The sequence below is a fragment of the Ranitomeya variabilis genome, chromosome 2 (assembly GCF_051348905.1).
Source record: "Ranitomeya variabilis isolate aRanVar5 chromosome 2, aRanVar5.hap1, whole genome shotgun sequence".
NCBI lineage: Eukaryota > Metazoa > Chordata > Amphibia > Anura > Dendrobatidae > Ranitomeya > Ranitomeya variabilis.
The window spans coordinates 1,048,497,786-1,048,524,847 of record NC_135233.1 but is presented as its reverse complement, the minus strand read 5'-3'; the positions used below and the strand labels follow the sequence as shown (position 1 = coordinate 1,048,524,847).

Here is a 27,062-nt window from a genome sequence, read left to right as displayed (position 1 = left end):
ATCAGCCATGATCAGCGGCAATTTTACCCCTTGATGTATCACTTTTGGTGGTTTGTCCAAAGTAGAATTCCTTGAAATACACTTCAAAACTAAATAGATTAAAAAAATAAATAAAGAAATTTTGGCAAAATTTTCTTAAAAAAAAGAATAAAAAAATTGATGCTCAACTTTTACACCTGTCTAATAGGACATTATTTTAAGAACGAGTAGACGTGTTATTTATTAAGTAGTTTGTGACTATCTGGTATAAGGCAAGTTTGAAAATTGAAACATTTTCTACAATTTTCAGAAATCAACAAAAGGAACATAATGATGAATTTACTACTAACATAAAGGACAATGTGTCACAAAAAGCAACAGTTTCAGAATGACCGGCATTTACAGGGACATTCCATTGTGATTACTGACAAATGTCAGATTCCGAAACTTTGAATTTGCTTTCTTGATCTTTTCGTCTGATTCATCAATTGTGACTTTCGGAAAAGTCGCAAAATTTGGCATGAATGTACTTCAGTCCCCCCAAACATCCCACCTGCACCCTTTGAGAGACTTTAGGTTTCGCCAGATATTTCTGTGCAACATTTGGGGAAACTTGTGGTACTAAAAAGTCTTAATATGTGCTAAGAACAAAGGTAAAGAGCATTTTTAATTTTCATCAATTTGGTGCAAAAAAGTCAATGAATATTGCAAGATAAATAAAGAAAAAAAAAAAGGACTTAAAAAAAATTAATTAGGCCCCAAGAGAATCTCTGCCTTTTTTTAGACATCCTGTGATTTACTTTGCCTTGGTAGCAGCTGCCTGGCATTGGTCACTAGAGTTGAGTTTGCCGTCCACCTACACCCTCAAGTATTTTTCTGTGACAATTTTACCAAATGTTTTACTATTAAGCACATTATTGTACTTTTCTTGGCCAAAGCGCATGATCTTCTAGTTATCTACATTAATAATATTCATTTACGACCAGAGGAGATGCCAACAAATCCGGCTGCTAGAACAGAGAATGGCGCCCATCAAGTGGGCGAGTACAAGGCTTTATTTTTCTTTCTTAATTACTCCCGCTCAGACCCATGAGGCTTCATTGTTAATGTGGCGGACAGGAAAAAAACAACACATTTCCAGATAACACACAAAAGCAAGCAAGTTTTAACTTGCAGCATTTATTATTTCCACCGCATGCACTGCGTCGTCACCATGAAAACCGAACTAAAGGACGTTTCATCTCCTAAATTAAATGTCTAGAATTAACCGAACACAAATGAGGAAAATCCAATGAACCTAAAATGTTTAATGACTTATTTCTCCAAACTGGGCCAGGGTAGTGAGTATATGAGCCACCGGCTCCACGAGGGTGGTCAGGTCTCCTAAGATGCCCTACGTCCCCACAGCAGAAGTCTAGAAGGTTCTGAAGAGCTGGTTCTGCAGATATCCCAGGTGCAAGAAAGACGTCTGCGCCTCTTTCTCCAGTGCTGCCAACTCCTGCACCGTCGGGGCCAAGATGTCTACGTGTCCTTTATAGAGGCCACCTACAAAAATGGGGAAAACAAATTATATTAAAAATATATAATTTAAAATATGTTCTAGTTAAATGGAACCATGTGGTGTGAACGGAAGGGTACGGGTGTGTGCACATGACGGCTTTTACACGTGCGTGAACCCTGTTTATTTAGCGCTTTTTCAGGTGAGGTTATGGAGTGGACTCGCCTGAAAAAAGTTGTGTGCACATACCCTTATAGAACTGGAGGAATTAAGAAGTTTTATATATAAGTTTGGGGGAAACCTTTCTGTATTACATGTAATTCATTCATTTTCATTCCCGCTCATTCTATCCAAGGAGTCCAGTAGGCGGATCTATCTGTGACTGACAGCCTTTTCTGTATAAATATACATAGATAGTTGTCAATTACTGGATTAGAATGGCCCACTGGACTCATAAGACCAGAATGAGCAAGAAGTACACAAATCCATATATCTGCTGGGCTCCTCCTGTCTAACACTGCCGCTCACAAATCTAACTGCATGTACTATGGGCCTAAAAACAAACAGGCAGGTAGTTGCTAACAGAGGAAACTAACTGCCTATTCTACCCGCCACCAACCACTCCTGCCAACGAGTCAGCTGCTCCTTGTCAACAGAGCAGCTCTATCGACAGCCGTGATTGCTGTTGTCATGCTGATTGACAGCAGACTCCCTGCAGTTAGGACTCTGTTGATGGGGCGTCATCATGCTGATTGACAGCCGGCTTCCCGCAGTTTTGACTGTTGATGAGGCGTCATCATGCTGATTGACAGCCGGCTTCCTGCAGTTAAGACTCTGTTGATTGGGTGTCATCATGCTGATTGACAGCCGGCTTCCCGCAGTTTTGACTGTTGATAGGGCATCGTCATGCTGATTGACAGCCGACTTCCTGCAGTTTTGACTCTGTTGACGGGGCATCATCATGCTGATTGACAGCTGGCTTCCCAGTTTTGACTCTGTTGATGGGGCATCATCATGCTGATTGACAGCAGAAGAGAAGCCTCTGTGCTGTCGACATAACGTCAGCAGATGTGGCTGAATCACTTGCAGCAGCAGTCTGTGACCAATCTGTATTGGGGCCGGGCAGAACTCGCTGGTAGTTAATAATGACCTGTCTGTTGGTTCTTAGGCCCATAGGGGAAAACAAAAACAGTCCTGGATAACCTCTTCAAAGTTAATGCCCACCGCATACCCACACTTTCAATTATTTCCAGCCTGGAAATCATGGTCTGCACTTGGACGTGGGACTGCAGCCTCATGTAGAGCATTAGCTCCACTGTACGTACCTCCAGCCGCTCTCCTTTGTCCATAGGTCACTTTCCCATCAAATTCATCCAGGGGCACCTTCATATCAGGCTCCACCTGGGATATAGTGCAGGTCAGGTGCTCCTCAATTTCTGACAGCAGCTGGGAAATAGGTAATGGTGACATAACACAGGTTAATGATACCGGGATTATGAAGACACATCTACAACGGCAGCCACATTAGCACCCTGACAGTGATTGCTAGAAGAAGTGTGACATGTCAGATCTGGAAGTATTGGGCAGGACTGAGTCATGTAGTATGGCACATGGCAGAGATACACAGTCATGTACATTCACTCTGAGAAGACACTTAAAGGGGTCCTCCAGGACGATCAGTCCGACTTTAGCCATCACAGCTCCGGCAGCAGCCGGATGTGCACAGTGTACAGAGCAAGAACAGCACAGCTCCATAGCTCACATAGTGGCTATTCTGCAGTACTGCAGCTTCTACTGAAGTGAATGGGAGCGGAGCTGCCACTAGATGGTATGGAGCCGAGTTATTCCGGCTCTCTACCCAGTGTACACAGCTGATCGATGGGAGCGTCGCACGGTCATGATCTGATACTGATGAGCCCCGTTAGGTCCCGGAAAACCCCTTTAATACAACCCCTTTAATACAACAGGCAGGTTTTCTAAAAGCTTGAGTGAGATTACCTGCATCTCGTTGTACCAGATGGTGCAGCCTCCTTCTTCCTTCAGCCGGGTGTTGTTACAACCTTTTCCACGACTGCTGCACACGTGATACCAAACCTGGGACAAAACAATACACAGAAAAATACTGATTCATTCACTTCACGTCTCCATTTCTCATTTCTAACTTTACAGATGGGAATTGTTACTGCCAAAAATAGTGTCTGCTTCTAGGTGACCTACAGTGGCCTGCAGAAGTGTTCATCCCCTTCTCATTTGTCGTGCTTTGCTACCTCACAACCTAGGATTTTAACTGTGTTTTTTAGGGTTTGCATCAATTCATGAAAATAACATGCCTACAACTGAGAACAAATAGGGCAAAATAACTGAAAACTTCCATTTGCGTAACTATTCACCCCTAAAGTCAGCATTTTGTAGAGCCTTATATTGTGGAAATTACAGATACAAGTCACTTTAGATAAGGTTCTATGAGATTTCCACATCTTGTCCCTGGGATTTTTGCCCATTCCTCAAAGCAAAACTGCTCCAGCTCCTTCAAGTTAGATGGTTTCCTCTGGTGAGAAGAAATCTTCAAGTCTAACCACAGATTATCAATTGGATTAAGGTCTGGACTTTGACTAGGCCACTCCAAAACATTTACACGTTTCCCCTTAAACCACTCGAGTGTTACTTTAGCAGTATCCTTTGGGTCAATGTCTTGTTGGAAGGTGAATCTCCTTCCCAGTCTCAAATCACTGACAAACAAACTCAAGAATTACTCAAGAATATCTCTGTATTTCGCACCATCCATCTTCCCCTCAACTTGGACCATTTTCCCTGTCCCTGCTGCCGAAAAGCATCCCCACAGCATGATGCTGCCACCACCATGTTTCACTGTGGGGATGGGGTTCTTGGTGTGATAGCCTGTTCTGGTTTGGCGCCAGACATAGCATTTACCTTGGTGGTCAAAAAAAATACATTTTGTTCTCATCTGGCCACAACACGTTCATCCATACATTTGGGAAGTCTCTCACATGTCTTTTGGCAAACTCAAAACGAGCCTTACAATTTGTGTGTGCAAGTAAAGGCTTTTATCTGGCCACTCTTCCATAAAGGCCACCTCTATGGAGTGTACGGCTTATTGTGGTCGTATGGACAGATACTCCAGTCTCTACTTGGGAACTCTACAGCTTCTTCACGGTTACCCTTGGTCTCTGTGATGCCCTCTGATTAATGCCCTCCTTGCCCGAGCCTAGATTTTTGGTGAGTGGCCCTCTCTTGGCAGGTTTGTTGTGGCACCATGTTCTCTCCATTTGATAATGGATTTGATGGTGCTCCAGGGATCACCAGAGTTTGGGGTATTTTTTTTTTTTTAATTTTTTTTTTAATAACCCAACCTCGACTTCTCAACAACTTTGTCCCAGACTTGTTTGGAGATCTCCCTCATCTTCATGGTTTTGTTTGGAGAACTCCCTCGTCTTTATGGTTTTGTTTGGAGATCTCCTTCGTCTTCACGGTTTTGTTTGGAGATCTCCTTGGTCTTCATGGTGATGTTTGGAGAACTCCCTCGTCTTTATGGTTTTGTTTGGAGATCTCCTTCGTCTTCATGGTTTTGTTTGGAGATCTCCTTGGTCTTCATGGTGATGTTTGGAGAACTCCCTCGTCTTTATGGTTTTGTTTGGAGATCTCCCTCGTCTTCATGGTTTTGTTTGGAGATCTCCTTGGTCTTCATGGTGATGTTTGGAGATCTCCTTGGTCTTCATGGTGTTTGGTTAGTGGTGCCTCTTGTTAATGGTGTTGCAGCTTCTGTGGCTTTTCAGGAAAGGTAAAGTGTATATACTGGCAGACATGTGACACTTAGATTGCACACAGCTGGACTTCATTCACTAAGCATGTGACTTATGAAGGTAATTGCTTGCACCAGAATTTTTTAGGGGCTTCATAGCAAAAGGGTGAATAAATACACACATGCCAATTCCTATTTATTTCATCCCATAAATTTAATTTGTGCCTATATTTTTTTCACTTTACCAACTTAGACTATTTAGTGCTGATGAATCTGACAAATTAGATTACAAAAACATTTAAACACAAGTTGTAATGTAACAAAATAAGTAAAAATCCAGGGGATGAATACTTTCGACCAGCCGCTGTATATCATCATTAGTTTTGTGGCTGTCTCATAATTCCATAAAACACCAACTGTACACATCATAGAAAAGAATGAACATTTGTAATTTACATGGGGTCAAAGAATAATATTTGGTGCCGAGTTCTGACATTTCCTTAAGTATTATGGCGCCACCTGGAGTTTAAAGTGTATAGCAATGCCCACATCCACCTGATGAGCGGAGACCTTTAATATTCCACCTTGCTCTGAAGGAACACGGTCATCAGAGGATATTGGGGGATGTCTCGGACACGCCTCCTTTCCTTTGTAGAGTCTCAATGATACAATATTAGCACCTCACGCAATTAATATATGCATGAGCTTCCGACCGAATTTTGCTGCGAGTCAGGGTTTGCAACACCCATAATTAGCAGTCCCATGCAACGAGTTTTCTCTAATCTTCTTAAGACATGAATTTTCTGCAACTATTTTGGGTCATGTAACAGCATAACTGCATTCACAATAATTACCAGCAACAATACAATTCTCTGGAACTGATTACATTACGCTTCACTAGTGACATTATTGTCCTTTCCCCTGGTAATGTCTGCTGATAACAAGAGGTTCTGCAGCAGCACAGTGTCAGTCTCGGAATATAATACAACATGGATGAAGTCCTCTCCATCCTCGGTCTTATTAGTACATTGTGGACCTTCGCTAGGGATCTGTCCAGAGAGCAACCAACAAAGTTCCAGAAATCATCCTGTGTGTTAGATTTGTTTAATCCTTTATGAAACAATTTTAAAATCCAAAAGTAGCAAAAAAAATAAAATAAAGAAAACCGTATTATATATCATTATAGTTTCATTAAGAAGTTCAAGAAGATAGATATATATATGTGTGTATATAATATATATATATATATATATATGTGTGTGGGCGTGTGTGTGTGTGTGTGTGTGGGTGTGAGTGTGAGTGTGTATGTATATATATATGTGTATATATATATATATATATATATATATATACTAGCTGTACTACCCGGCTTCGCCCGGGTTAATGACTGCTGTTAGCAAAATAGAATGTGTTAACAAAAATTTATTCTGCACACAAAAACCACAAAACAAATAGATAGAAATGTAATTATTAAAAGGCAAAAACTAAGCTAATAGAAGAATTTCACAACATATATTAGCTTTGTTATACTGAGAATGTCTTTGTTGCCTATATTAACCAATCAGAGCTCAGGTTAATTAACTGTAGCAAAATAGAAGCTGAGCTGTGATTGGTTGCTATTGGCAGCCTGATAAATCCCCAGCCAACAGGAAGCCCTCCCCCCTGGCAGTATATATTAGCTCACACATACACATAATAGACAGGTCATGTGACTGACAGCTGCCGTATTTCCTATATGGTACATTTGTTGCTCTTGTAGTTTGTCTGCTTATTAATCAGATTTTTATTTTTGAAGGACAATACCAGACTTGTGTGTTTTAGGGTGAGTTTCATGTGTCAAGTTGTGTGTGTTGAGTTGCGTGTGGCGACATGCATGTAGCGACTTTTGTGAGATGAGTTTTGTGTGGTGACATGCGTGTAGCAACATTTTGTGTGTCGAGTTGCATGTGACAGGTTAGTGTAGCAAGTTGTGTGCAGCAAGATTTGTGCATGGCGAGTTTTGCGCGTGGCGAGTTTTATGTGTGGTGCGTTTTGAGTATGTGCAAGTTTTATGTGAGGCAACTTTTGCATGTGGTGCAACTTTTGTACATGTGGCAATTTTTCTGTGTGTGCAAGTTTTGCATGAGGTGAGTTTTCCATGAGGTGAGTTTTGCACGTGTGGCGAGTTTTGCGTGAGCCTAGTTTTGCATATGGCGAGTTTTGCATGTAGCGAGTTTTGCGCGTTGCGAGTTTTGAGTGGTGACTTTTGTGTTTCGACTTTTATGTGGCGAGGTTGGTGTGTGTGTGGTGAAATGTGTGCTGAGGGTGGTATATGTGTTCAAGCACGTGGTAGTGTGTGGCGCATTTTGTGTTTGTGTTCACATCCCAGTGTGTGGTGAGTATCCCATGTCGGGGCCCCACCTTAGCAACTGTACGGTATATACTCTTTGGCACCATCGCTCTCATTCTTTAAGTCCTCATTGTTCACATCTGGCAGCTGTCAATTTTCCTCCAACACTTTTCCCTTCACTTTTTCCCCATTATGTAGATAGGGGCAAAATTGTTTGGTGAATTGGAATGCGCGGGGTTAAAATTTCACCTCACAACATAGCCTATGACGCTCTCGGGGTCCAGACGTGTGACTGTGCAAAATTTTGTGGCTGTAGCTGCGACGGTGCAGATGCCAATCCCGGACATACACACATACATACATACACACATTCAGCTTTATATATTAGATATACCTGTATGTAATCTCCTGTATATAGTATATACCTGTGTGTCATCTCACCTATATATAGTATATATCTGTGTGTCATCTCCTTCTGTATATAGTATATACCTGTATGTCATCTCCTCCTATACATAGCATATACCTGTATGTCATCTCCTCCTGTATATACTATATACCTGTAGGTAATCTGCTCCTGTATATAGTATATACCTGTGTGTCATCTCCTCCTGTATATAGTATATACCTGTATGTCATCTCCTCCTGTATGTAGTATGTACCTGTATGTCATCTCCTCCTCTATATAGTATATACCTGTGTGTCATCTCTCCTGTATATAGTATATATCTGTGTGTCATCTCCTCCTGTATATAGCATATACCTGTGTGTCATCTCCCCTGTAAATAGTATATACCTGTGTGTCATCTCCTCCTGTATATAGTATATAACTGTATGTCATCTCCTCCTGTATTAGCCCTCGTTCACACGTTATTTGGTCAGTATTTTTACCTCAGTATTTGTAAGCTAAAATGGCAGCCTGATAAATCCCCAGCCAACAGTAAGCCCTCCCCCTGGCAGTATATATTAGCTCACACATACACATAATAGACTGGTCATGTGACTGACAGCTGCCAGATTCCTATATGGTACATTTGTTGCTCTTGTAGTTTGTCTGCTTATTAATCAGATTTTTATTTTTGAAGGATAATACCAGACTTGTGTGTGTTTTAGGGCGAGTTTCGTGTGTCAAGTTGTGTGTGTTGAGTTGCGTGTGGCGACATGCATGTAGGGACTTTTGTGAGATGAGTTTTGTGTGGCGACATGTGTGTAGCAACTTTTTGTGTGTCGAGTTGCATGTGACAGGTTAGTGTAGCAAGTTGTGTGCAGCAAGTTTTGCGCATGGCGAGTTTTGCGCGTGGCGAGTTTTATGTGTGGTGCCTTTTGAGTATGTGCAAGTTTTGTGTGAGGCAACTTTTGCATGTGTTGCAACTTTTGTGTATGTGGCAATTTTTCTGCGTGTGGCAATTTTTCTGCGTGTGCAAGTTTTGCGTGTGGCGAGTTTTCCATGAGGTGAGTTTTGCACGTGTGGCGAATTTTGCATGTGGAGATTTTTGCGCGTGGCGAGTTTTGAGCGGCGACTTTTGTGTTTCTACTTTTATGTGGTGAGGTTGGTGTATGTGTGGTGAAATGTGCGCTGAGGGTGGTATATGTGTTCGAGCACGTGGTAGTGTGTGGCGCATTTTGTGTGTGTGTTCATATCCCCGTGGTGGTGTGGTGATTATCCCATGTCGGGGCCCCACCTTAGCAACTGTACAGTATATACTCTTTGGCGCCATCACTCTCATTCTTTAAGTCCCCCTTGTTCACATCTGGCAGCTGTTAATTTGCCTCCAACACTTTTCCTTTCATATTTTCCCCATTATGTAGATAGGGGCAAAAATGTTTGGTGAATTGGAAAGCGCGGGGTTAAAATTTCACCTCACAACATAGCCTATGACGCTCTCAGGGTCCAGACGTGTGACTGTGCAAATTTTTGTGCCTGTAGCTGCGACGCCTCCAACACTTTTCCTTTCACTTTTTCCCCATTATGTAGATAGGGGCAAAATTGTTTGGTGAATTGGAAAGCGCGGGGTTAAAATTTCACCTCACAACATAGCCTATGACGCTCTCGGGGTCCAGACGTGTGACTGTGCAAAATTTTGTGGCTGTAGCTGCGACGGTTCAGATGCCAATCCCGGACATACATACATACATACATACATACATACACACACACATTCAGCTTTATATATCAGATATATATATATACTAGCTGTACTACCCGGCTTCGCCTGGGTTAATGACTGCTGTTAGCAAAATAGAATGTGTTAACAAAAATTTATTCTGCACACAAAAACCACAAAACAAATAGATAGAAATGTAATTATTAAAAGGCAAAAACTAAGCAAATAGAAGCATTTCACAACATATATTAGCTTTGTTATACTGAGAATGTCTTTGTTGCCTATATTAACCAATCAGAGCTCAGGTTAATTAACTGTAGCAAAATAGAAGCTGAGCTGTGATTGGTTGCTATTGGCAGCCTGATAAATCCCCAGCCAACAGGAAGCCCTCCCCCCTGGCAGTATATATTAGCTCACACATACACATAATAGACAGGTCATGTGACTGACAGCTGCCGTATTTCCTATATGGTACATTTGTTGCTCTTGTAGTTTGCTTATTAATCAGATTTTTATTTTTGAAGGACAATACCAGACTTGTGTGTGTTTTAGGGCGAGTTTTATGTGTCAAGTTGTGTGTGTTGAGTTGCGTGTGGCGACATGCATGTAGCGACTTTTGTGAGATGAGTTTTGTGTGGCGACATGCGTGTAGCAACATTTTGTGTGTTGAGTTGCATGTGACAGGTTAGTGTAGCAAGTTGTGTGCAGCAAGATTTGTGCATGGCGAGTTTTGCGCGTGGCGAGTTTTATGTGTGGTGCATTTTGAGTATGTGCAAGTTTTGTGTGAGGCAACTTTTGCATGTGGTGCAACTTTTGTACATGTGGCAATTTTTCTGTGTGTGCAAGTTTTGCATGAGGTGAGTTTTCCATGAGGTGAGTTTTGCACGTGTGGCGAGTTTTGCGTGAGCCTAGTTTTGCATATGGCGAGTTTTGCATGTAGCGAGTTTTGAGTGGTGACTTTTGTGTTTCGACTTTTATGTGGCGAGGTTGGTGTGTGTGTGTGGTGAAATGTGTGCTGAGGGTGGTATATGTGTTCAAGCACGTGGTAGTGTGTGGCGCATTTTGTGTTTGTGTTCATATCCCCGTGTGTGGTGAGTATCCCATGTCGGGGCCCCACCTTAGCAACTGTACGGTATATACTCTTTGTCGCCATCGCTCTCATTCTTTAAGTCCTCATTGTTCACATCTGGCAGCTGTCAATTTTCCTCCAACACTTTTCCCTTCACTTTTTCCCCATTATGTAGATAGGAGCAAAATTGTTTGGTGAATTGGAACGCGCGGGGTTAAAATTTCACCTCACAACATAGCCTATGACGCTCTCGGGGTCCAGACGTGTGACTGTGCAAAATTTTGTGGCTGTAGCTGCGACGGTACAGATGCCAATCCCGGACATACACACATACATACATACACACATTCAGCTTTATATATTAGATATACCTGTATGTAATCTCCTGTATATAGTATATACCTGTGTGTCATCTCACCTATATATAGTATATATCTGTGTGTCATCTCCTGTATATAGTATATACCTGTATGTCATCTCCTCCTATACATAGCATATACCTGTGTCATCTCCTCCTGTATATACTATATACCTGTAGGTAATCTGCTCCTGTATATAGTATATACCTGTGTGTCATCTCCTCCTGTATATAGTATATACCTGTATGTCATCTCCTCCTGTATGTAGTATGTACCTGTATGTCATCTCCTCCTCTATATAGTATATACCTGTGTGTCATCTCTCCTGTATATAGTATATATCTGTGTGTCATCTCCTCCTGTATATAGTATATACCTGTGTGTCATCTCCCCTGTAAATAGTATATACCTGTGTGTCATCTCCTGTATATAGTATATAGCTGTATGCCATCTCCTCCTGTATTAGCCCTCGTTCACACGTTATTTGGTCAGTATTTTTACCTCAGTATTTGTAAGCTAAAATGGCAGCCTGATAAATCCCCAGCCAACAGTAAGCCCACCCCCTGGCAGTATATATTAGCTCACACATACACATAATAGACTGGTCATGTGACTGACAGCTGCCGGATTCCTATATGGTACATTTGTTGCTCTTGTAGTTTGTCTGCTTATTAATCAGATTTTTATTTTTGAAGGATACCAGACTTGTGTGTGTTTTAGGGCGAGTTTCGTGTGTCAAGTTGTGTGTGTTGAGTTGCGTGTGGCGACATGCATGTAGGGACTTTTGTGAGATGAGTTTTGTGTGGCGACATGCGTGTAGCAACTTTTTGTGTGTCGAGTTGCATGTGACAGGTTAGTGTAGCAAGTTGTGTGCAGCAAGTTTTGCGCATGGCGAGTTTTGCGCGTGGCGAGTTTTATGTGTGGTGCCTTTTGAGTATGTGCAAGTTTTGTGTGAGGCAACTTTTGCATGTGTTGCAACTTTTGTGCATGTGGCAATTTTTCTGCGTGTGGCAATTTTTCTGCGTGTGCAAGTTTTGCGTGTGGCGAGTTTTGCACGTGTGGCGAGTTTTGCATGTGGAGAGTTTTGCGCGTGGCGAGTTTTGAGCGGCGACTTTTGTGTTTCTACTTTTATGTGGCGAGGTTGGTGTATGTGTGGTGAAATGTGCACTGAGGGTGGTATATGTGTTCGAGCACGTGGTAGTGTGTGGCGCATTTTGTGTGTGTGTTCATATCCCCGTGGTGGTGTGATTATCCCATGTTGGGGCCCCACCTTAGCAACTGTACAGTATATACTCTTTGGTGCCATCGCTGTCATTCTTTAAGTCCCCCTTGTTCACATCTGGCAGCTGTTAATTTGCCTCCAACACTTTTCCTTTCATTTTTTCCCCATTATGTAGATAGGGGCAAAATTGTTTGGTGACTTGGAAAGCGCGGGGTTAAAATTTCACCTCACAATATAGCTTTGACGCTCTCAGGGTCCAGACGTGTGACTGTGCAAAATTTTGTGCCTGTAGCTGCGACGCCTCCAACACTTTTCCTTTCACTTTTTCCCCATTATGTAGATAGGGGCAAAATTGTTTGGTGAATTGGAAAGCGCGGGGTTAAAATTTCACCTCACAACATAGCCTATGACGCTCTCGGGGTCCAGACGTGTGACTGTGCAAAATTTTGTGGCTGTAGCTGCTACGGTTCAGATGCCAATCCCGGACATACATACATACATACATACATACATACACACACACACACATTCAGCTTTATATATTAGATATATATATATATATATATATATATATATATATATATATATATATATATATATATATATATATATATATATATATATATATATATATATATATATATATATATATATATATATATATTTGTTTTTTTTTTTTTTGTTTTTTTTTTAAAGGGAACCTGTCACCCCCAAAATCGCTGGTGAGGTAAGCGCACCGGCATCAGGGGCTTATCTGCAGCATTCTGTAATGCTGTAGATAAGCCGCCGATGTTACCTGAAAGAGGAGAAAAAGACGTTAGATTATACTCACCCAGGGGCGGTCCCGCTGCGGTCCGGTCGGATGGGTGTCTCCGGTCCGCTCCGGCGCCTCCCATCTTCGTTCCATGACGTCCTCTTCAGGTCTTTACGCGTACTTTGTCTGTCCTGTTGAGGGCAGAGCAAAGTACTGCAGTGCGCAGGCGCCGGAAAGGTCAGAGAGGCCCAGCGCCTGCGCACTGCAGTACTTTGCTCTGCCCTCAACACGGCAGACAAAGTACGCGTAAAGACCCGAAGAGGACGTCATGGAACGAAGATGGGAGGCGCCGGAGCAGACCGGAGACGCCCATCCGACCGGACCGCAGCGGGACCGCCCCTGGGTGAGTATAATCTAACGTCTTTTTCTCCTCTTTCAGGTTACATCGGGGGCTTATCTACAGCATTAAAGAATGCTGTAGATAAGCCCCTGATGCTGGTGGGCTTAGCTCACCAGCGATTTTGGGGGTGACGGGTTCGCTTTAAAAGCCGCGGCTAAGAAAACTCTCAAAATGACAGGTTCAGAACACGCAGGATACTTCAATTTTTTTTTTTTTAATTCGGGATTGTTTGGAATTTTTTTTATTTTTTACTACATTGGATTTTAAAATGATATAAAGGATGACAGAAGATGAGCGCGTTGTTTTCTGGATTCAGAACGTGGCACTGAAAAGACGGCGCAGTACGTTCCTCTGCACCATCCGCAAATTGTTTCAGTAGAAATCTTCAAAAGATTTACTATGAGGAAGAGGAGCAAAAAAATTGTAGAATATATATATATATATATATATATATATATATATATATATATATATATATATATATATATATATATATATATATATATATATATATATATATATATATATATATATATATATATATATACATACATATATATATACACACACATACACACACACACCCACACACATATATATTTTCTCTTCCTCCTTTTGTATGACCCTGTTAATATTTTACCCAAGCGTCCAAGCTATAAAATACTTTGAAGCTCGTTATTTTTTTACCTTTTCTTTTTCGGTTGCAACCAGAGAAATTGCTAAACCCATTCTGAAAAAAAACAAGAAACTTTATGAGATCACAAACTCACAGCATATAGGAATAAATAATGTCCAATGCCCTTAGATATAGAGCGCATCATTTTACCTTTAAAGTGTAACCGTCATTTTAATTTTTATTTCATAAATCAATAGTACACACTCTGTAATATATCTTATCAGAGAGATCTGCTTCTTTCTCCTCCTGGACGGATCGTTCATTTTCAATTGATAGGTAAAACTGTATTTAGTGAAGTCAGATTTTTCCCATTACTGGGATTGGAGATGACAGTTGGTGCTTATAAAATCCTATGGAAGGGGGAGGAGCTAGAGGAAGACAGACATTCTGCTGTAAGTTCTCCTGGACTAAACTTACAGTTCTCAGTAGAACTTCATGATCACCGTCTGACATCCACGATATCAGTAATGAGAACATTTGTATTCCCTGAAGACAGATTTTATCTGTATATTGAGAATAACTGATCAGTCTAGGGGGAGAAAGAAGCAGATTTCTCTAATAAGGTATATTATAACGTTTTATTTTCACATGTACTATTAATTTTTGAAGAAAAAAAAATATAAAAAAAAAAACTTGCAGATAGAGGCAAAAATATTGCAGTCATTTCCAGCCTGCTTCCCAGATAGTGGGCTAAACGGGGTGTGGTGGTACCTGCTCACTTAGTCCTACCAGCGATAAAATAAGACTGTACTGGGACTTTCAATAGAATATGCCAAAAATATCTGATAAACAATTCTCAAAATAGATGGGCGTCTCATCAGACATTAATGGCTTATCCTATCCCTTTATGCCAAAAGTTATAAAGTAGACTAAATAGGATGTGGCGCTTCTAAACCAAACAGACAAAAAAAAATTAGCATATTAAACAATATCAGGCACGAACATAAAAGGTTCTTTCACGAAGTCTTTTTGCCATGTTTTTTCCACGCATTTTTCAAGGGTAAAAAATGGCGCACTTTAATCCTGAAAATCTCCCGTACGCGCAGCTTATTTTTTCTTTGCGGATTTTTTTTTTTGTATATATTCTTTATTTAGAAAATTTTAATACCAAAGTTTCAAATCTGCAGCATGTCAATTCTTTCAGTGTTTTTACAGCATTTATCAACCATTCAAATTAATTTGAAAAAAAAAATAAAATAAAAAAAAAAGTATCTAAAAAGCGTGTAAAAGTGAAATAAACAATCAACGTATTTTTTTTTTCCTCCCAACACTAGTTTTTGGAGCGGAAAAAAAAAAATTCTATGTGTGCGCACAGCCTAAAAGGAAATCTGGGATTTATTAGGTTGCGGACGATGCATTATTCGATACCTCTCGGCTCTGCCCACTCTGCCAATACGATGCACGTAGTTCTGCTTCTCATCGGGAAGGGTCACATTGATGACTGCAAGGTAGGAGAGAAGAATTTCACCGATCCGAAGCCACAGCCAACTGTACACAGCATATATCATACAAGAGGCGCTCACCGTAAGGGACCCCACGGATATCGATACCTCTGGCGGCCACATCCGTGCAGATCAAGAACCGAACATCGCTTTTCTAAAGAAAATAAATAAGCAAAACAGTTAACAGTTATCCAGTTTTTTTGAGGTTTTTTAAAAAGATTCAAAAATACATTTGCTTTCCCGAACATAAAACATCTATAAATTTTATTGAGCAGATAACGATTAGGACACATCCCTGGGCCCAATCCATCAAAGCTTTTACGCCAGTATTCTAGTGCAAAAAGATATGAAAAGTCGTATAATTTTGGCACAACTGGCGGCTGCGCAAAAATCGACTATTTGAATTTAACAAGCGGCGGTGTTCGCTACGCCACAAATCTTACTCCAGCAGGGACTGGAGGAGGATTTTTGTCAACTTGGCCGACGCTCCCGATTCATGAAGAGGCATCTGACTTCAGTCCATCTCCTCAATGCCGGTTTTGATGTATCAGCCCCATAGAGTAGGGAAAAAAACAACTTAAAGGGTTTTTTTGTTTGTTTTTTAGAATATGGGCGATGTATTGTTAGAAAAGGTCTACAACATTACATTAAGGGTCTGATTTAAAGGGGGACGCAGCGCTCATCTACGTCGCATGGCACCTAGGGTGTGGGGCTGTTGAAGACCCCCGTTGCGGACACCTTGGTCATCCTGTGTGTCTGTGCACTTCTCCATGTATTACAATACCACTGTACCGATGCTTAGGAAACAAGCAATCAAACTAACAAGGCTAAAAAATTAAGAAAAAAATACATATTTAAAAAAATCATCCTATTTTAGCACCGACTCATCCATAACACTCTGATCTATCAAAGTATAAAATATATTAATCCGTAGGGTAAATGCCATAGAGAGAAAAACGCCACACAAAAAAACAGTCCTTCACAAAACTAAAAAAGTTATGGGTCTCAGAAAAAAAAAAAGTAAAACAAAAAGCCCTTTAAAAAAATAAAAAAAATAAATAAATAAAAAAATATAAATATGAATATACATATTATACTAAATGTAAAATGTATAAACTAAAATTAGCCGTGGAGAGACGGGGGTTAATATTCTCTACACTCCCCCCAACAAAATGCATAGATTTAGCAGTCCTGTGGGGGATTCGTTCTGTTTTACTGGCATTATACTGGATATTTTCTCCACTCTCGGTTACAGCAGATATGGATTCGATGAAGGATGAGCGGATATTGTATTTCCTGGGATCACGACACGTGCTGCTAATCAGAGCTGTGCAGTTCCATCCCGTGCCAGCAGGGGGCGCCGTCTTACCTTAAATCTCTCCAGATTTTGCTTTCTCTCGTGCGGCTTCCTGTCGCTATGAAGACATACACAGGAGAACTGATGGCCTTTTCTGTCAGGGCCTGAAAAATAGGGAGACATTCTCTAGATCACTACAACAGTCCCAACAGATCTTGCACCAGCCCACTACAATGAGAGCCGGGATGCCGCAGGTAGGAGGTGTCAGGGCTCCTGGCCATCAGCCACAGAGCACTGACATGCCCGCTGGCCGGGGGTCCGGACAATCAGCTCATCTGTAACTAGGAGCATTCCCTGTAATTCACCTCTGACCTAACAGCGGGACATGGTGACGAGCAATTACCAATGTAAGGAAAGAACGCCCAAAAAGCAGGATGCATTTATTGTTATGGCGCTGAGCTCGTAGGAAGCTACAGTAGATTATATGAAATCTAGAGGGAAAGGAGCGCGAGGCCACAGAGGGGAAGGAGCGCGAGGCCACAGAGGGGAGGAGCGCGAGGCCACAGAGGGGAGGAGCGCGAGGCCACAGAGGGGAGGAGCGCGAGGCCACAGAGGGGAGGAGCGCGAGGCCACAGAGGGGAGGAGCGCGAGGCCACAGAGGGGAGGAGCGCGAGGCCACAGAGGGGAGGAGCGCGAGGCCACAGAGGGGAGGAGCGCGAGGCCACAGAGGGGAGGAGCGCGAGGCCACAGAGGGGAGGAGCGCGAGGCCACAGAGGGGAGGAGCGCGAGGCCACAGAGGGGAGGAGCGCGAGGCCACAGAGGGGAGGAGCGCGAGGCCACAGAGGGGAGGAGCGCGAGGCCACAGAGGGGAGGAGCGCGAGGCCACAGAGGGGAGGAGCGCGAGGCCACAGAGGGGAGGAGCGCGAGGCCACAGAGGGGAGGAGCGCGAGGCCACAGAGGGGAGGAGCGCGAGGCCACAGAGGGGAGGAGCGCGAGGCCACAGAGGGGAGGAGCGCGAGGCCACAGAGGGGAGGAGCGCGAGGCCACAGAGGGGAGGAGCGCGAGGCCACAGAGGGGAGGAGCGCGAGGCCACAGAGGGGAGGAGCGCGAGGCCACAGAGGGGAGGAGCGCGAGGCCACAGAGGGGAGGAGCGCGAGGCCACAGAGGGGAGGAGCGCGAGGCCACAGAGGGGAGGAGCGCGAGGCCACAGAGGGGAGGAGCGCGAGGCCACAGAGGGGAGGAGCGCGAGGCCACAGAGGGGAGGAGCGCGAGGCCACAGAGGGGAGGAGCGCGAGGCCACAGAGGGGAGGAGCGCGAGGCCACAGAGGGGAGGAGCGCGAGGCCACAGAGGGGAGGAGCGCGAGGCCACAGAGGGGAGGAGCGCGAGGCCACAGAGGGGAGGAGCGCGAGGCCACAGAGGGGAGGAGCGCGAGGCCACAGAGGGGAGGAGCGCGAGGCCACAGAGGGGAGGATTGGGAGTCCAGAGAGGGGAGGAGCGGGAGTCCAGAGAGGGGAGGAGCGGAAGTCGAGAGGGGGAGGAGCGGAAGTCGAGAGGGGAGAAGCATTAGTCGAGAGAGGGGAGGAGCAGCAGGCGAGAGAAGGGAGAAGCGGGTGTCGAGAGAGGGGGGAGCAGAAGTCGAGAGACGGAAGGAGCAGAAGTCAAGAGAGGGGAGGCCAAGGAGTCGAGAAAGGGGAGGAGCGGGAGTCGAGAGAAGGGAGGCCAAGGAGTCGAGAAAGGGGAGGAGCGGGAGTCGAGAGAAGGGAGGCTAAGGAGTCGAGAGAAGGGAGGCTAAGGAGTCGAGAGAAGGGAGGCTAAGGAGTCGAGAGAAGGGAGGCTAAGGAGTCGAGAGAAGGGAGGCTAAGGAGTCGAGAGAAGGGAGGCTAAGGAGTCGAGAGAAGGGAGGCTAAGGAGTCGAGAGAAGGGAGGCTAAGGAGTCGAGAGAAGGGAGGCTAAGGAGTGGAGAGAAGGGAGGCTAAGGAGTGGAGAGAAGGGAGGCTAAGGAGTCGAGAGAAGGGAGGCTAAGGAGTCGAGAGAAGGGAGGCTAAGGAGTGGAGAGAAGGGAGGCTAAGGAGTCGAGAGAAGGGAGGCTAAGGAGTCGAGAGAAGGGAGGCTAAGGAGTCGAGAGAGGGGAGGAGCGAAAGTCCAGAGGGGAGGAGCGAAAGTCCAGAGGGGAGGAGCGAAAGTCCAGAGGGGAGGAGCGAAAGTCCAGAGGGGAGGAGCGAAAGTCCAGAGGGGAGGAGCGAAAGTCCAGAGGGGAGGAGCGAAAGTCCAGAGGGGAGGAGCGAAAGTCCAGAGGGGAGGAGCGAAAGTCCAGAGGGGAGGAGCGAAAGTCCAGAGGGGAGGAGCGAAAGTCCAGAGGGGAGGAGCGAAAGTCCAGAGGGGAGGAGCGAAAGTCCAGAGGGGAGGAGCGAAAGTCCAGAGGGGAGGAGCGAAAGTCCAGAGGGGAGGAGCGAAAGTCCAGAGGGGAGGAGCGAAAGTCCAGAGGGGAGGAGCGAAAGTCCAGAGGGGAGGAGCGAAAGTCCAGAGGGGAGGAGCGAAAGTCCAGAGGGGAGGAGCGAAAGTCCAGAGGGGAGGAGCGAAAGTCCAGAGGGGAGGAGCGAAAGTCCAGAGGGGAGGAGCGAAAGTCCAGAGGGGAGGTGGCGGGAGTCCAGAGAGAGAGGGGAGGGACAAAAAGGTCGAGAAGGGGGGTTGGGGAGGTCCAGAAGGGGGGAAAAAAAATAAAGTCAAGTGGAGGGGTTAAAGTCCAAAGAGGGGGAGAGGAAATGCAGAGGGGGTAGAGAGGGGGGATAAAAAAAAGGTCCAGGGGGAGGGAGGGGAGAGGCCAGAGGGGGCAAGCGGGTGGGGGTCAAGAGGGGTAAGAAGACTGGAGGGAAAAGACCGGAAGGAGGAGTCTGGGAGAGATACACAAGTCTATCAGTGGCTCTCAGAACACGGATACTCAGCAAGGTGTCGGAAGAAATGTCTGTCAGACACACGATCAGCCATCTAATATTTATGGGCAGTGGCTTTGTACTGGAGGTTTTTTTGGCAAGAATATGATTCTGAAGGCCCACCCTCCAAATGCAGAAAATGTACACATCCACTACTACATATTGTGATCTATTTTGCCATCATCGTACAGACAAGAGACATCATCAGTAAGTAATAAACACCAGTGACAAGTGATTGGCTCCAAAGTCCCCTCCAAATGGGGCTGGATTATTGGGGTCTGCGCTCAACGCTGACGGTGCCTCGGTGGGCGGTCTCAGACTCTGGGCTTCAGTCTCTCAAAGATAGTAAAAAAGCCGATGAATGGAAACACAAAGCGAGTCATTGAACACCACAACTAATCTAAGTCTCCCATCTCCTCCTTCCACGCACACAGAGTCATGAAATGCCATTGGTAAAAGTGCCGATGCATAAAGCCATGCCGATGCATAAAGCCATGCCGATGCAAAAAGCCATGCCGATGCAAAAAGCCATGCCGATGCAAAAAGCCATGCCGATGCAAAAAGCCATGCCGATGCAAAAAGCCATGCCGATGCATAATGCCATGCCGATGCATAATGCCATGCCGATGCAAAAAGCCATGCCGATGCATAATGCCATGCCGATGCATAATGCCATGCCGATGCATAAAGCCATGCCGATGCATAAAGCCATGCCGATGCAAAAAGCCATGCCGATGCAAAAAGCCATGCCGATGCATAAAGCCATGCCGATGCAAAAAGCCATGCCGATGCAAAAAGCCATGCCGATGCAAAAAGCCATGCCGATGCAAAAAGCCATGCCGATGCAAAAAGCCATGCCGATGCAAAAAGCCATGCCGATGCAAAAAGCCATGCCGATGCAAAAAGCCATGCCGATGCAAAAAGCCATGCCGATGCAAAAAGCCATGCCGATGCAAAAAGCCATGCCGATGCATAATGCCATGCCGATGCATAATGCCATGCCGATGCATAAAGCCATGCCGATGCATAAAGCCATGCCGATGCATAAAGCCATGCCGATGCATAAAGCCATGCCGATGCATAAAGCCATGCCTATGCATAAAGCCATGCCGATGCATAATGCCATGCCGATGCATAATGCCATGCCGATGCATAATGCCATGCCGATGCATAATGCCATGCCGATGCATAATGCCATGCCGATGCATAATGCCATGCCGATGCATAAAGCCATGCCGATGCATAATGCCATGCCGATGCATAATGCCATGCCGATGCATAATGCCATGCCGATGCATAATGCCATGCCGATGCATAATGCCATGCCGATGCATAATGCCATGCCGATGCATAATGCCATGCCGATGCATAATGCCATGCCGATGCATAATGCCATGCCGATGCATAAATGCAATGAAGAATATTACGGGTCACATCTCTAAAGACCCCAACGTGGCATAGAGAAAAGTCAGCCATAGCCCGCAGACATTTGAGGACTTGGATGACGGTGTAATAAATATGGGTGCCTCTCTAAATAAAGACCCAGTTGACGGGATCGGTTGGGGGTCCCCAGAAGCAGGCGGCCATTCCTACACAATCCCTAATATTCGGGCCCTACAGAGGGGGCAGCGTTACCTCCGCCGTGCTGTATGAAGTACTGCTCCAGGTTGTCACAGTCCATCTTGGTACGGCAGAATATAATGGCCTGATCCATGTTGTGCTCCTTGATGGCATGCAGCGTGTACTCCCCCTTCAGCATCTTTATTGCTTCTGACATGGTTTCTGAAACGTAAAACTGCGATAAGTCGCACGCGCTTTCCATAAAATTCAGATATATCGCGTGGAAAGATTATACCTGCAGAGCTGCCCCCGGGCCGCGTGTTATCTTTATCATGGACACCGTCCGTCTGGGGAAAGAGGAAAAAACAAACAATTACAGGAAAAGCTACAGTTTTTATTTTAATAATGGGCCCAAGGCGGCCTTTGAAAAATAAAAAAAAGGAAAATTCTCTTTTTCATTTTCCCACATTTTACCTAAAAAATAAAGGTATTTTCTGAATTTGAAAAACAACTCTTGCTCTGTTGCATTTTAAAAAAAGTTTTATTCACCCTCCCCAGGAACAATGTCGGGGCTCCAATGCTGTTCCCGATGTCTATTATTGTTTGCGCCGCTTACATCACGATGACAGCGCTGCAGTCAATCACTGACCTCAGTGACTGAACATCTTGCAGTCATCTAGGCAAAGCTCTCTCAGTGATTGGCTGCAGCCCTGAATTCAGTGACAGACAAAAGGCGCAGCCTTGGAAACTCAGAAAAGGACCCAGGGAGGATGAGTAAAACACACATATTGTGTTTTGTTTTTTTTAAAAGCAAACTGCAGCCACCTCCTATAAACAGGGTCCAAGTCAGTCCAATTACGGCGATAGAAAACATTTAATCAGTTCCCGATACCCGATGATGACAGCGACAGCCTGGGTATCGGCTTCCTGCAATCTTCTGGTGGTTTAACGTGAGAAGTCCTTAAACTTCTGTCCTACAAAGACTATTCGCCAGTCGCCAAGGGGTTAAATCAGCTCTATAAAAGAGACCTCCATCAGCTCTGCAGCATCCTTACTCGAATATGGTTTTTGCCAAGTCGTTCCCATAGCTTATCCTTCTTGGGGTTGACTGTGACCACAACATGATGCACGGTTTCCGGGACTGAGTCTTCTCCTTTCAAGTCAACCCATGTAGGAAAGTGCATGATCTTCTCCGACAGCTTCTTCACATCGAAGGAATGAAGGGTGGCCGAGCACACGATCACCTGAAGGAAAACACACGCAATGCTTGTGGCATAGAAAACAAAAAGCCTCGATGCTACGAGATGAGCGCAATGTACGAAGTCCCCACCTGTAATCTTTTCCCATCCGAGGTGACCTGAGGGATCTGCTGATGAATCCTATTAATGAAGTCTAAATATCCCTGGGTCAACAGTCCATCCTGGGAACACGTAGGAGGCAGAAAAACAAGGCCGGGGGTCAGTGATGAACCAGATGAAGTATACAGACATACATTTTACAATTTCAGAGAAAAAAAAATAAATTTCCAAAGAAATTGTCAAGGAATCCAAAACTCAAGATCAGCTTACAGTAACATGCAGAAGTTTGGGCACCTCTGGTTAAAATTACTGTTATTGTGAACAGTTAAGCAAGCTGAGGATTAAATGATCTCTAAATGGCCGAAAGTTAAAGATGGCATTTCTTTTTTACTTTAGGAAAATATATATAGTCATTTTTTACGTTTTAAAAATTAAGAAAAAGTTAAACAGGCCAATGCAAAAGTTTCTGAACCCTTGGAGAATTGTGTGCTCAGATCATTTTGACCAAGGTTTCAGACCTTATTTATCCTGCCAGGGTTATGGCTTGTTCACCATCATCGTTAGGAAAGGCCAGGTGATGTAAATTTCCCAGATTTATAAAAATCCAGTCTCTTCTAACCTTGTGCAAAAAAACAGCAGCCATAGGTTCTTCTAAGCAGCGGCCTAGCACTCTGAACATGAAAATGGTGGAGGCCAAAAGCAGAAGGCTATAAGATAGCAAAGCGTATTCAATTTGCCCTTTCCTCAATACGAAATGTAATTAAGAAATGGCAGTTAATTGTTCTACTGTTCAGAGATACCTGCACAAATATGGCCTTCATAGAAGAGTCATCAGAAGAAAACCTCTCCTCCATTCTCACCATAAAATTCAGCGTCAGAAGTATGCAAAAGAACATCTAAACAAGCCTGATGCATTTTGGAAACAAGTTCAGTGGACCGATGAGGTAAAATAGAATTCTTTGGCCACAATGAACAAAGGTATCTCTGGAGAAAAAAGGGCGCAAAATTTCAGGAAAAGAACATCTCGACAATCATTAAGCATGGGGATGGATCAATTCTGCTTTGGGGTTTAATTGCAGCCAATAGCACAGTGAATTTTTCATGGGTAGAGGGAAGAATTGGTTCAATGAAATTTCAACAAATTCTTGATGTAAACACAACACCATCTGTAAAATAGCTGAAGTTGAAAAGATGATGGCTTCTACAAATGGATAATGATCCTAAACACACATCAAAGTCCACAATAGATGACCTGAAAAAGCGCAAGCTAAAGGTTTTACACTGGCCCTCACAGTCCTCTGATCTGAACATCATTGAAAATCTGTGGCTAGACCTCAAAATATCAGTGCATGCAAGACGACACGGGAACCTCACAGAACTGGAACAATGGATGAAAATTCCTCAAACAAGAATTGAAAGACTGTCTTGCTACAAAAATCATTTACAAGCTGTGATACTTTCAGAAAGGGGGTGCTACCCTATAGGTACTAACCATGCAGGGTGTCCAAACTTGCATAGGTCCATTTTATTTTGGTAATTTTGAAAGTGTAAAAAAATAATAACTTTTTTTTGCCTACAATACAATGGAAATGTGCTGTCTTTAACTTTATCCCTTTTAGAGATCATTTAATCTTCAACTTGCTTAACTGTTCACAACAGTAATTTTGACCAGGGGTGCCCGAACATTTTTACATGCCATTGTATGATTGAAGGAGTTGACCAGGATTTGAAAAACTTGGTTGATTTCTTCCAAAATGTTTGCTATACAATCCCTGCAGGTGTTCCGGCTGTCGAACAGCAATGACACATGCAGGCACGGGGACTCGAACATATTGTTCAAACACGCCAGTGTCACTCAGTTAGCACCCGAGCATGCTCAGATAACACCTTATCCAATATCACAATTGCTCATCACTAATCAGCATTACTCGGTCCATTGGTCATGTCAGTAAGCTGTGGCCACTGGAAGGGAGACCTGAGATCTGCCTCTGACCTGCCAGAATCCCCCGGCCTCTCTTTTGATTTGCTGGCCAGGCATGATGTCATCATCGTGACGTGAAGCATATGTGACATCACACCAGGCCGTCTAACCAAAAGAAGAGCCATGAATCACAGAAGGTATCAGGAGGTCCTCCAGTCTCCCATCCGGCAACCATGGAATGACGTAGCCTACTGACCAAGTGGTTCACACCAACTCAGGTAGACAGGTGGTGTAGTTCTCAGATGGCAGCAGTCCTGTTTTTTTCATCATGGAGAACTCTTACAAAGGGGATGCAAACTGCTTTTATATTGATAGCCTATCCTTAGGAGAGGTCGCCAATGTCAGATCGGTATGGGTAATGATAATCCATAATCTCCTTTCAACACATTGTGAGATCTTACATAAGACACATGCACATGCTGTGGCCATGGTTCGACCATGGGGCAGGAGCACATGAGAAACACGTCCACTTCTAGGTTGCAGACTCCCTGGATGTATATTCTGTCACCATGTTCTTTGCAATCTGTCCTCCATTTCTTACAAAAGTTGAATTTACACGGCTTGATTATCGTGGACAAACGTTTACAGGAAGCCTCGTTTCCCGATATCTTGCATTCTAAACAGGCTGCTGATCACCCGACGAACGAGCAAAGCGAACGCTCGTTTGTCCCATGAAATGGGATTTTATTTTTAGTTTGCATAAAAGATCGTCAATGACTGCCTATGTGCACAGAACAATCTATTTCTGATCATTCGGTTCGCATCTGCATCCGAAACGGCCTGAGTAAAGGACCGCTATGCTCCAAATTCCTCACTGGTCGGCAGTCGTTTACTGCTGCGCATCCAGTTATGTTTGGAAGGTTCCCAGAGAGTAGAGGACAGATAACATGAGAACAGACACAGCTTACAAGGGGTTCTGTAGTCTGGGACCATGGAAAATTTACAATATTTCTTCAATTCTCATTTTAGATGCATTACAGCAATGAATATTGGCAGTGAAGGTGGTCCTTCCATTTAGGGGACGGTCACACCGCTTTTTTTTTTCCCCCGCAAAACTTTGAAAGTGTATTTGGCAAAAACCACAGATAGAACATGACCTGCTGTCTACAATAGGAAATCAATTGGCCAAAGATTGTGAAAACGCAGGGATTAGCCCTCCGGAGTGGATCTCATTCTCCATACAGAGTGGTCACCTGTCAGATTAAAGACTCCCAGTGTAAATCGGAGGGTCTGCAGCAGAGGCCAGCCGCGCATCTGCTCAACTTACAGCTTCATCCAGGACCAGGAACCGCACTTGTGACAGATTCAGTTTTCCCGTAGAGATAAGGTCATCAACTCGGCCTGGAGTCCCCACCACGATGTCCACCTGCAGGGAAGGCAGAGACATTGGAGGGAACACTAAACGGCCAATACAAGGACAAACACTTCTACATTTCTGCAAAGAAACATCATTACGGGAACAACAAATCTGTCATTCCAGGAAAGAAAGCAGAAGAGATAATTCACAGCGGATTGTCCTTTCCACTGAAGTTTAACAAGTGAATCCTGGTTACCCCTGTATCGTTCTCCAGAGCTGCAATCACAATGCTGCATCCTTGCGAGCTAAAATCCCCCAGAATTCCTGGATCAATGACATTACAGCTTCCTCTGGTGAATTTCATGATATATAGTAGTTACACCAGGAAAGGTACCATAATCTGATGCATGAAAATGGAACTACACCGACTGGGGTGCGCAGGTGAACAAGCTTGTTATTTCCCAAAAGAGACCTACACCACACGCCGATAATATGGGCTCCTCTAATTAGATAGAAACAGACTGAATCACATATTGTTCACAATAATGAAGAACAGTGCTAATATAGCGGGGCTAGATCTGCCATGTCATTATTGGCGCTTTATGAACCTGGTGCAAGACTTCGGTCTGCTTAAAGGGAATCTGTCAGCACAAAATGACTGCTCAAACCAAGCACACGAGATTAGTGCAGCCTTGGCTGAGCAGTTCAGCAAATCTTCTGATCTACCCTTTTCCCATCTATCTCCGCCCTCCTCTTTCTTGACTGACAGCTCTTGACTTTACAGGAGCCAGGTGAGGACGGAGACAGAAGAAAACAAGTAAGTGTGAGGATGCACTGAACTGCTTGCCAAGGGAGCACTGTGCTTGGACCGAGCAGTGATTTTGTGCTGACAGGCTCCCTTTAAGGGGTTGTCCACTACTTCTAATCTGATGACATATCCTTAGGCTAGGCGATCAATACCATATTGATGTGGACCCCGGAAAATCAGCTCTCCCTGGCGGAATATGAACAATTAAGAAGCGGAACAGCACAGCTCCTTAAACTGTATAGTGTTCGCGGCTGCGGGTACTGGAGATGCGCCCCCTATTCAAATGAATAGGGGTGG

At 44.3% G+C, this 27,062-nt stretch overlaps 1 protein-coding gene across 1 annotated transcript in view; it reads right to left on the bottom strand.

The window, feature by feature from the left end:
- Positions 1-1,121: 1,121 nt before the first annotated feature.
- DDX1 (DEAD-box helicase 1) overlaps positions 1,122-27,062 on the bottom strand; it is a 53,427-nt gene continuing 27,486 nt past the window's right edge. Inside the window, exons 15-26 of the mRNA XM_077291452.1 lie at positions 25,928-26,026; positions 22,712-22,801; positions 22,437-22,625; positions 21,677-21,728; positions 21,457-21,603; positions 16,963-17,054; positions 15,675-15,747; positions 15,520-15,592; positions 14,163-14,205; positions 3,476-3,571; positions 2,803-2,923; positions 1,122-1,524 (exon numbers count right to left, since the gene is read on the bottom strand). Of these exons, the coding sequence (XP_077147567.1) occupies positions 1,394-1,524; positions 2,803-2,923; positions 3,476-3,571; positions 14,163-14,205; positions 15,520-15,592; positions 15,675-15,747; positions 16,963-17,054; positions 21,457-21,603; positions 21,677-21,728; positions 22,437-22,625; positions 22,712-22,801; positions 25,928-26,026 (1,206 nt within the window). The 3' untranslated portion in view covers positions 1,122-1,393. The remainder of the gene's footprint in view (positions 1,525-2,802; positions 2,924-3,475; positions 3,572-14,162; positions 14,206-15,519; positions 15,593-15,674; positions 15,748-16,962; positions 17,055-21,456; positions 21,604-21,676; positions 21,729-22,436; positions 22,626-22,711; positions 22,802-25,927; positions 26,027-27,062) is intronic.